We start from the raw sequence: 11,826 nt of genomic DNA, 5'->3' as shown, positions 1-11,826 counted from the left end.
TTGTTGTTGTTGTTGTTGTTGTTGTTGTTGTTGTTGTTGTTTTTGTTGTTATTATTATTATTATTATTATTATTATCATTATTATTATTATTATTATTATTATTATTATTATCATTATTATTATTATTATCATTATTATTATTATTATTATTATTATTATTATTATTATTATTATTATTATTATTATTATTATTATTATTATTATTATTGTTATTATTATTATTATTATTATTATTATTATCATTATTATTATTATTATTATTATTATTATTATTATTATTATTATTATTATTATTATTATTATTATTATTATATCAAATATTATTAGGCTCGTATTGCACATTCCCGCCGCCTGGAGTGGCGCCCAACACTGAGAGAGAAGATATGTGAGTTCATGTATGAAAGCGTTGCAGGCCACTGGAGGGTAGCCCACGGTTATTGGTGGTATGGATTCGTGAACATTATAAGATAAACAATCATAGCCAACATGTCTGGCTTCATTATTTGCAAGCGCATTGATATTTGTACTTTGGTTTCAGGGACTGAATGTTGATGCCTGTTATGTATAAAAGATGCACAGAAGTTGTAGAGGCTGCATCATTTCTGATAATGCATAATTTAGTAATCGTAACTACTCATTGAAACATTGAAGGGAAGCTGTAAACTATTGCTATTATGTACATATTCACATGTTATCCGGTGGTGATTCTGACCTCATAGAACAAGTTTTCTCGTGATGTGTAGCAGCAGCCCCAGTTAGTGGCGCTCTAGTTTAGTACGAGGATGAGTCAGAAAGTTTCTAGATGAGACAGGTGTATGGATGTTTTCTTGTTAAGACATATATCAACACAGGTTTCTTTCAGGTACTGCTGACAATAAAAAAAATAAATAAATAAATAAAAAAAAACCTGGGTGCATAAAGCACCCCAGACTGCATTATTTATTTTTTTTGTTTTATTATAGTTTAAGCCATTACACACTACGTGGTAATAACCTACCTCATTTTGTTCTTCTCACTATTCACATAATTTCTAATGATTACACTACTTGTCGGAAATTAATAATAATGCCACAATAGACCTGGGAATGCACAGTGCTCTCAACTTTTTCTAAGTCCACAGGTAAACATAAATGGTGTGTTGTTGCCTGAACTTCAGTTGTTTAATGCTTTGAATTGTGGGTAGCTGCTGGATAGGACCACTGTGTCTATAATTCCTTGGGCCAATCACGTGCTACCACCACTTAACACCACGAGTTGCACCAATAGGAAGTCTCTATAAGTACCCATAAGCTGCGCGGGCAGGTTAGGTTAGGTTAGGTTCCCCACAGGCCCCCAAGCTTGCTTGAGGGATTAGGGGGCCGTGGGTAGAGATTGGGGACATTGGCTTAAACTATAAATTTACCATTTTTTTTAAATGGTATCTGAAAATAATAGGATGCATGACATTTGAGTGCACAGTAACAAAATATGTTTCAGGAAGAAAATGTGTTATTTAAAAAAAAAAATTGAGATTAAAGTATCGCAAATTTAAATATTATGTTCATAAATATGTTACACTCAGATGCAACTCACGCCTCACAGGTTTGAGATGTGGTATTTTGTTTCATTACTCATTTAGCACCTATAGAACAATTATTTAGGACCCAATAGTTAATTCGTATGTTTAAGATAGAGAACTAATAGTTTTTATTTATATATTTTGAATCTCGAAACTAAAGAAAAATGTGAAATATTGACATAGTAATTTTTTTGTAATTGATCATCTTAGGAAAGAGGCTACATGAATTTCTCAAAAGTTGCTGGAAGGATGCATGAACTTATAAAAGGTTGAAGAACACTCTCCTAGAGGATCCTTATGTAGTACATGTACTTCATTATGGTAGAATTAAGTAAGCTTTCCTGCTTTTCATAGATACATAAAAGAGCTATGACCACCAAGAAGCCTTTGCCAGCTTCATGTAACTCCAAGATACAAGAAAAGATCCTTTCTTCTCCAGTTGGCAACATATTAGTGACTTTGTGTGAGGAAGGCTTGCATTCAGTTGGTCTGGAAGGAGACATATCAGATGAAAATTTTTCTCCAAATGAAAGGTTTGTTATTTCTGATAGTTATAAATGTTGCATATTGTATTCAGTATTGTAAATTTGAATTTATCTGTTCATTAAATTATTTGCTATGAATACAAACAAAAGGAAAACATATGATTTTGTCAGCCTTGATTGTTTTCCCACCACTACAGCATCACATTGGTCCTTTTTTTGTGTAATAATGTAACTTTTGTTTGGCAGTTTACAGACCTGCTTCTGGCTTGTTTAATCAATTAAACTAGATCATGAAATATGTTCAGCATGGTTTCACATGCGTGTTATTAAGAAAGGTAATGTAAAATGCATGTATTCTGTGCAGTGTCATGTTCCTAGATAGGAATTTTATTCTTGTATTTCTTTATCATTTTATTCCTCTCTTTTCTGAGCTTTGCACTTAATCACTTTTATTTTTATTTAATTGCTTGCTTTATTTTACATATTTATTTGTTTGTTTGTTTACTTATGTATTTATTATTATTATTATTATTTCTACTTATATATATATATATATATATATATATATATATATATATATATATATATATATATATATATATATATATATATATATATATATATACCCACAAAAGGTACTTAAGCCTTCCATCACCAGAATCTCATGCACTTTATATTTCTGCCCAGTACCATGCCAAGTCTGTTCTCCAACTAGCCAAAAACTCTTTCATTAACAGAAAGTGTCAAAATCTTTCAAGGTCTAACTCCCCTTGTGACTTCTGGCATCTAGCCAAAAATATCTCCAATAACTTTGCTTCTTTTTCTTTCAACAAGATGGCACCACATCTATTTCTAAAGCTGAACTCTTTGCTCAAACCTTTGCTAAAAACTCTACCTTGAACAATTCTGGGCTTGTTCCTCCCTCTCCTCCACCCTCTGACTACTTCATGCCACCTATTAAAATTCTTCCCAATGATGTTTTCCATGCCCTCGCTGGCTTAAACCCTCGGAGGGCTTATGGACCTTATGGGGTCTCTCCTATTGTTCTCTGAAACTGTGCCTCCATGCTTGCACCTTGCTTAGTCAAACTCTTGCAGCTCTGTCTGGCAACATCTACCTTTCCTTCTTGCTGGAAGTTTGCCTACATTCAGCCTGTTCCTAAAACTACTAAAAACTAAAATTCAGCCTGTTCCCTCAAACTACCATCCTATTGCTTTAATTTCCTGCCTATCTAAAAATTTTGAATCTATCCTCAGCAGGAAAATTCTTAAACATCTATCACTTTACAACCTTCTATCTGATCACCAGTATGGGTTCCATCAAGGCTGCTCTACTGGTGATCTTCTGGCTTTCCTTACTGAGTCTTGGTTATCCTCTTTTAGAGATTTTGGTGAAACTTTTGCTGTTGCCTTGGATATATCAAAAGCTTTTGATAGAGTCTGGCACAAAGCTTTGATTTCCAAACTACCCTCCTACAGCTTCTATCCTTCTCTCTGTAACTTCATCTCAAGTTTCCTTTCTGACTGTTCTATTGCTGCTGTGGTAGACAGTCACTGTTCTCCTAAATCTATTAACAGTGGTGTTCCTCAGGATTCTGTCCTGTCACCCACTCTCTTCTTATTATTGATCAATGACTTTCTAAACCAAACTTCTTTTCCTATCCACTCCTACGCTGATGATACCACCCTGCACCTTTCCACGTCTTTTCATAGACGTCCAATCCTTCAGGAAGTAAACATTTCACGTAGGGAAGCCACAGAATGCCTGACTTCTGATCTTTCTAAAATTTTTGATTGGGGCAGAGCAAATCTGGTATTGTTCAGTGCCTCAAAAACTCAATTCCTCCATCTATCAACTCGAAACAACCTTCCAGACAATTATCCCCGCCTCTTCAATGACACTCAACTGTCCCCCTCTCCTACACTGAACATCCTCAGTCTGTCCTTTACTTATAATCTGAACTGGAAATTTCACATCTCATCTGTAGCTAAAACTGTTTTTATGAAGTTAGGCATTCTCAGACGTCTCTGCCAGTTTTTCTCACCGCCCCCCAGCTCCTAACTGTACAAGGGCCTTATCCATCTATGTATGGAGTATGCTTCACATGTCAGGAGGGATTCCACTCATACTGCTCTTCTAGACTGGGTGGAATCAAAAGCTTTTCATCTCATCAACTCCTCTCCTATAACTGACTGTCTTCAGCCTCTCTCTCATTGCCGCAATGTTGCATCTCTAGCTGTCTTCTACTGCTATTTTCATGCTAACTGCTCTTCTGATTTTGCTAACTGCATGCTTCCCATCCTCCTGCGTCCTAGCTGCACAAGACTTTCTCCTTTCTTTCACCCCTATTCTGTCCACCTCTTTAATGCAAGAGTTAACCAGTATTCTCAATCATTCATCCCTTTCTCTGGTAAACTCTGGAACTCCCTGCCTGCTTCTGTATTTCCACCTTCCTATGATTTAAATTCCTTCAAGAGGGAGGTTTCAAGACACTTATCCTCCAATTTTTTACTTCCACTTTTCTGGGACTGGCATCTCAATGGGCTTTTTTTTATTTGATTTTTGTTGCCCTTGGCCAGTGTCCCTCCTACTTAAAAAAAATTATATATATATATATATATATATATATATATATATATATATATATATATATATATATATATATATATATATATATATATATATATATATATATATATATATATATTTATTTATTTATTTATTTATTTATTTATTTATTTATTTTTATTTTTTTATTTATTTTTTTATTTTCTTTTTTTTTTTTATGTAGGAGGGACACTGGTCAAGGGCAACAAAAAAAAAAAAGCCTACTGAGATGCTAGTCCCAGAAAAGCGGTAGTCAAAAATTGATGGATAAGTATCTTGAAACCTCCCTCTTGAAGGAAGCTGAACGAGCAGACCTTTGTTTGTGCTGGATTATCTTCACTGGATTACTTCACTGAAAAAAATAAAAAAAAATATATATATATATATATATATATATATATATATATATATATATATATATATATATATATATATATATATATATATATATATATATATATATATATATATATATATATATATATATATATATATATATATATATATATATATATATATATATATATATATATATATATATATTTTTTTTTTTTTTTTTTTTTTTTTTTTCTATTTTTTATTTATCTATTTATTTATTTATTTATTTATTTTTATTTATTTATTTATTTTTATTCATTCATTCATTTATTTATTTATTTTTTATTTTTTCAGTGAAGTAATCCAGTGGGTGGATGAAGATAATCCAGCACAGACAAAGGTGCTTACAGACTGCCTTTCCTGGTTCCAAGCTTATTTTAAAGATCCAGCTTTGATAGACACTGTGCCTCGACCTGAAATCTGTTGCCTTAGAAAATCAGAGCTTGGTAAGTGTAATGAATTATGTCATTGTTATGTACATACTAATGCTTCTCTCTACAGTAAGCAGGGTTGGAAGTTTAGACTGGTAACAGAAAATATAAGTTAATGAGATGAAGGCTTTCCAGAGGAACTGACATTCCATTCACACACAATACATTCATTGTTCATAATTGTACTACTTGTCACACTGACACTTCACATGGAGTGCAGTGTCACTGTTGTGTGATTTACTTTGGAGAGAGAAGGAGGGTGGGGATGGGAAGATAGATAATGAAATACATTTGAAGTTTTATGGTTTAGTTACTATATTTGCTTGAATCAAACCACACTATAGGCTAACAATAAAATCACTAATCCCTGATCACAAAATAATTTACAAACATTTTTACTGTGTGTCCCTTTTATAATGTGTTGTACTCATAAATGCACACATGTACATATATATGTCTTGAGTTATGACCAGTTTTGGTCATAGTGAGAAGTGTTTGCATCGATGACAATCATGATTTTGTCAGATCACCACAGATTTCTATAATTGCCACTCTCACCCTTTCCCTTGTAAATGTTCATATTCACATTCTGCACATATTTTTTTCTCAGAATTGTACCTCCTTGTATGGTAACATTTTATCAAGTCATTCACTACCTTATTCTTACATCATTGGAGGGTTTTAGTATCCCAACCTTACTGTTCATTTCATGCATCACTTCCTTTGTTTTGCAGCTTTCCATTGGTGGAGATCCCTGGGATGGTGTTAGGTAGCCATTTCTGCCATGCATATTGTTCCAGTCTTAGACTCAAACAGTAATGCTTTCCTTAGACACCCACAATACCAGCATCAGCTACCATCTTGTGTTTATTCCTTAAAATACTGCATACCTACGAGTACTTTGTCCTATGCTATTATTTGGGTGTTTTGAAGCTAAAAGCCCTTTATGAATTATTCAGCTCATTTGCAAAGTACTGATGTACCTCTTTTTTTTTTTTTTTTTTTCTTCTTCCTATGTACATTGCTCTTCATCACTCATTTTTTTTTTATAATTCTTCATTGCTCTCTCTCTCTCTCTCTCTCTCTCTCTCTCTCTCTCTCTCTCTCTCTCTCTCTCTCTCTCTCTCTCTCTCTCTCTCTCTCTCTCTCTCTCTCTCTCTCTCTCTCTCTCTCTCTCTCTCTCTCTCTCTCTCTCTCTCTCTCTCTCTCTCTCTCTCTCTCTCTCTCTCTCTCTCTCTCTCTCTCTCTCTCTCTCTCTCTCTCTCTCTGCGTGCTTTCATTCTTGATACACACAATTATTCTTCATTTTTATATTTTCAGAAGTATATCACCAAATATGATCTTATGTTATAGAATGACTCTTCAACCTTTTAGTAGTCTCTAAGCCTTTCATAACATAATTAATATTGCACAGTGTGAGGCATGAATCCCTAAACTTTATCATTATTCATTACCCCCTCTACATTCCATTTAATTTGCCACATATATTTCAAATACGTATACCCTTATATTCTTGTGCATATTTTCCCACATGATGATTCCCATCCCAATCGAGACCAATGGTTAAATTTGACAATTTCTTTCATCCACACTAGGCTTCCGTGCTCGGGTCTGGCAGACTCTTGCTGATACAGTGGGTCCTGGGAAAGTGATCACCTATGGTGCCCTTGCAGCTAGGCTTGAAAATCCAGGTAAGATATATTTCCTATTCCTTGAAAGCATTAGTTAATGGATAGGAAGTTAGTGTTTAATTGGCCATTAAAAGTCATTCTGCATGGTACTGTCACTGATAAAGAAATCTTATGTTAAAAAAAATCTTGGAACAGGAACAATGCTTTAAGATTTTGTGCCCTTTGCAGTGAAACCAGTTGAATTTTCTGGGGCTTGTTACAAGTAGGCATCCAACCAATCAATTGGCTATTGGGTTGGAGGTTAGTCCTCACTGCACTGAGGCATGGAGAGGGAGTGGTTGTTGTCTTTGCTCCTTGCACCTTTCTATCTCTTATCCCCAACCTTAACCTTCCTCTACTACCTGCACCATGAGTACAGATCAGTTACATAATATCAGCCTGTGAACATGTTGAATGGTAAGTGCTGATGTGAGGCTGTGAATACTTGTGTAGCAGTGCCTCAATGTGCTGCCATCTTGTCTGTCTCTTTACCTTCACTTTCCTTAGATTAGAGTCTAAGTAGTGCTTTTCTAATCAGTTTCTAAAACTTGGAATTGTTAAACTATTGCTGACATTGATTGATAGAGAATTCCAGATATTAACAATCCAGTTGGATGCTTTATTTCATAACAATCTTTTACCTATTATCTCATATCTTATGTTTAATTAATCATTGTAATCCTCTGCATTGATGTTATAAAATCCTTTGAACATTAAGAACACTTTTGTCAGATCACCATGCATCCTGCATTTCAGCCAACTAAACAAATTTGATTATTCAAGTCTTTCTTCAGATTATCCATTACTTAGTTTAGAAATACTATTTGTTAATCTTGAATTTTGAACTCTTTCTTGGGGCTTTGTTTCTCTTTTGTAAAATGTGGACCAACTGTGCAAAATGAAGTCAAACAAGCAAATTGAGGGGGTTTAATATAGTTTTCTAATTAATATTGAAGGCACATTCAGTGGAACCAACCAGTTCATTAGCAGTTTTATCAGTTTGTTCCATTCAACAGGAGCTGTGAGAGCTGTCGGGTCAGCAATGCGCAACAATCCTGTTGGTATCATTGTTCCATGCCACAGAGTTGTTCGTTCCAGTGGCATGGGTTTGTACCATGGTGGGAAGCGGCAGACTATGAAGAAGTGGTTATTGAGGCATGAAGGGGTTGATAAGTTTTAAAAGTTTTGTGGTAGACATATTTTATCATAAGAGATTTGATAACTGGTTGCTATTCCTTAGAAATTAAGTAAAATAAAAGATTTGAAAGTTACTTTATTTGTACAGTACCAGGATTATTTGAAAAAAAAAAAAAAATATATATATATATATATATATATATATATATATATATATATATATATATATATATATATATATATATATATATATATATATATATATATATATATATATATATATATATATATATATATATATATATATATATATATGAGAAAGCTCCTTTGCCAGTTTTGTTATTACTTTAATTCAGAGGTAAAGTAGATGCTATCAATTTAAGACAAAGAAGACTCATCATCATATGGAATAATTGTGGTAGAATACTGAGTAAATATTAGCTGGGTGGCATGAAATGAGTATGGTGGTTGAATCATGTTAACAATAAAAATTAAAGGTTTTTCTGCATTGGGCATGCAAATAAGTCATCAGTTCAAGTATTTTATATGAGAAGGAAAACCTCATTTTATAATTCATTATTTTTATGAATAAAAAAAATCATTTTCACATTAAATGTTTTCAGATAACTTTCATATTTATAACAACAGTAAACACATTGCATATCCTCTGAATGATTATGATGTTTTCAATCATAACCATAATTTCCAGTAAACCTCATTTTTACCATATGCTGTTTGGCTGCATATGGTAAAGCAACTTAAAAATGTTGCATATGGTTGGTAGCAACTTAAAAATGCTCCTGTATTTAGTGTTTTTTAACAGTCCTTAGTCCAGTGCAGAATTTCGCTTCCTCTTTCGTGGTGGGGATGTAGAATGGCCAGAGAGGATCTTTCTGCAGCCTGTTGTTGGAATTTTTATTTTTCTATTTTTACTTATTCTGCTTTTATGAACAACAGGATAAAAATATAATAATGCAGTTGTAATTCAATAAAAAATTTTTGCCACTGCAAAATTTTGAATATACAGTATGTATAAAGTTGCTTGAGGGATGGTGTTGAATGGTTAGAATCCCTCCCATGGGCACAATTATTTTTTCAGTTTAAGATGCACAAAAAAGGACCTACAAATACATATCATTCACTGAATTTTCTTTTAGTTGCCTGATCATTGGTGCCATCCAGAGCAGCCAATACCTTCATATGCTCATTATTCAGTTTGGCTGACCAGACTCGCTGCAAAGGATATGTTAAACATTTTATTCTCACCAGAATTCTATTTTCATTATTGCAACATAAATATCATAAAGAGAAGATTGTCACCTCCTTTATGATTCCTTCTGCCTCCTACAAAAGGAGGATGGAGTCATGAAAGGGAGATTAAAAAAATATAGAAAACAGTGACATGTGTGACATAATATAGTAGTACCTGATACATTGTGGTTCACTTAGCTACAGGAACTTGGTGTCAAGTCCAAACCAAGTATATAGCAACCTTAAACAAAAAATGGTCTTTGGTTAGGCTTACCCAGAGCAGTGCCTTTCTCCATAGCAAACCACTTGAGTTTACAAAAGACTAAGCAAAATATTATGTCAGAAGAAGACAATAGAGAGTAGCATAGGATACAAAAGAACTATCAAACAAGACTGGACAGAAATGAAGACAGGACTACTCAAATCCTGTACAAGTAAATAAATACAGAATTGTTGCCCTTCTAGAAAGCTATCTGCACTTCATGATTTGACATGCACTGCTTAAGTAAATATGTTGCCAAACCTATGCAAATTATAGTTTTTAAAACAAAGCAAATTTCACCAATCACTATCTGAGAAATAGACAAGACTGAGTAGATAATTCTGAATACTATAATACTAAGTTTGCATACATGTTATATATCTGACTAAACTTTATCACCATTGGTAAGGTTTTGTAACTGTGCAGGAAAACCTAAGAAAGAAAATACCTTGAAAAGGGAGCATGGTTTATATTCACATACATCATATATGAAGGGAATTCCTAACTGGAGAAGGTAGCGCAGTAGGACTATCTTGGGGCGCACTCTCATCTCACTGGCTACCTTCTTGACAATTGGGTGGTTACACAGTAGAGGAGTTCCCTCCCTTCACAAAGAAAAAAATGCAGAACAGGGAAGGTAACAAATGATAATCCATAATGAAAATGTGGAAAATCAACCATAATAACTCTTTTGTCTTGGGAAAATAGGGAGTTATAGTTTTGTGTCAAGAAACTGATAACTGATAAATGAAAGCACAAAATCAAGGTAGTTAAAAGTGCTCATAATGAAAATATTGTCTTACCTTTCTACATCATTTGGATTTCTAAAAGGATGAATAGCAATGACCTGAATATTGTAATTTTTTACACACTTTGCAAAGTTCTAACTGCATATTGTATGCATTGAACTCAGCTTGAATCACATCTGGTTGATGTTTTGCCACTAAGGGAATAGAAAATAGGGAAGTTTTTCACATTATCTTTATGATGTATTTTTGTCAGTCTTATTTTTTGTCAGTTCAGACCAATCCTTGACAAAGTCTTCATATATTGTTCATATTTATCAGCCATCCCCAAATAGAGAAACACATCAGCTAAATACATTACCAGAAGGAAGTTTTGTGAAAAAATCCACACACATATACACAAAGTATGTATTTACCTAGTTGTATTGTACAGGGCATGAGCCAAATTTCATTTTGCCCTGTCTCCATATCTATATCCAGTTTCTCTTTAAACATGTGTACACTGTTTGCCACAACCACCTCTTCCTTCAGTCATTCCAGATTTCAGTAGTTTGATATGGGAAGCTGTATTTCTTGATGTCACACAAACAACCACTCTTCTTTATTTCCTTCTAATGTCTCTCGTGCATCTCTCTCTTCTCCATCTGTGGTACCAAGTCATGTAGTGTTGATAATCCTTCTCTTCAAGTCTTTCTTCATAGCTGAAGTCTTTCAATTCTGGTATCATCTTTGTTGCTATCCCCTGTATTCTTTCCAGTTTCTGTTTTTTTTTTTTTTTTTTTTTTTTTTTTTTGTGGAGCCCAATCTACTACTGAGTATTCCAATTTAGGACAAATCATGCTTGTTATAATTTTTTTCATCATTTCTTTATCCAAATAGGTAAAAGTGTGTGTTATATTTACCTAGTTGTAATTCATAAGGCTTGAGCTACACTCTTGTGGTCCCATTTCCATGTCTACACTTGTCCAGTTTTTCCTTAAAGTTGTGCAATTTCATTGCTGATATTACATCCTCACTAAGCTTGTTTCAGACCTCTATATATATATTTCTTTATGTTACTCAACCATCTTTCTTTTCTTATTTTTTTGCAGTGTCCTCTTGTTTGAGTGGTATTTCCTACTTTTAACAGCAGTTTCCCATTATCTATTTCTTCCACTCTATTCCATAGTTTATAAATTAGTATTAAATCTCCCCTTTCTCGTCTTTTTTTCTGGTGTTGAAAGATTAATTTTCTTTAGCCTTTCTTCATATATTAATTCTTCCATGACATCTTTATTGCCATCCTTTGTATCCTTTGTAG

The 11,826-nt window shown here is 33.5% G+C and overlaps 1 protein-coding gene across 3 annotated transcripts; it reads left to right on the top strand.

The window, feature by feature from the left end:
* Positions 1 to 334: 334 nt before the first annotated feature.
* Positions 335 to 9,272, top strand: LOC135102907 (methylated-DNA--protein-cysteine methyltransferase-like). Of its 3 annotated transcripts, none has more exons than XM_064008555.1 (5): positions 335 to 386; positions 1,914 to 2,092; positions 5,324 to 5,475; positions 7,056 to 7,151; positions 8,147 to 9,272. In XM_064008555.1, exons 2-5 carry the CDS (start codon positions 1,929 to 1,931, stop codon positions 8,308 to 8,310), a joined length of 576 nt encoding a protein of 191 aa, XP_063864625.1. In that variant the 5' UTR covers positions 335 to 386; positions 1,914 to 1,928; the 3' UTR covers positions 8,311 to 9,272. The 3 variants fall into 3 exon arrangements, with proteins under 3 accessions (XP_063864625.1, XP_063864624.1, XP_063864626.1); XM_064008554.1 differs by having other exon boundaries at positions 335 to 434; XM_064008556.1 differs by having other exon boundaries at positions 352 to 444.
* The last annotated feature ends 2,554 nt before the right edge of the window (positions 9,273 to 11,826 follow it).

This window comes from Scylla paramamosain, chromosome 8, assembly GCF_035594125.1.
Source record: "Scylla paramamosain isolate STU-SP2022 chromosome 8, ASM3559412v1, whole genome shotgun sequence".
In the NCBI taxonomy this organism is placed as follows: domain Eukaryota; kingdom Metazoa; phylum Arthropoda; class Malacostraca; order Decapoda; family Portunidae; genus Scylla; species Scylla paramamosain.
The sequence above is the reverse complement of the archived record's forward strand: the minus strand, read 5'-3'. Positions and strand labels throughout refer to the sequence as shown.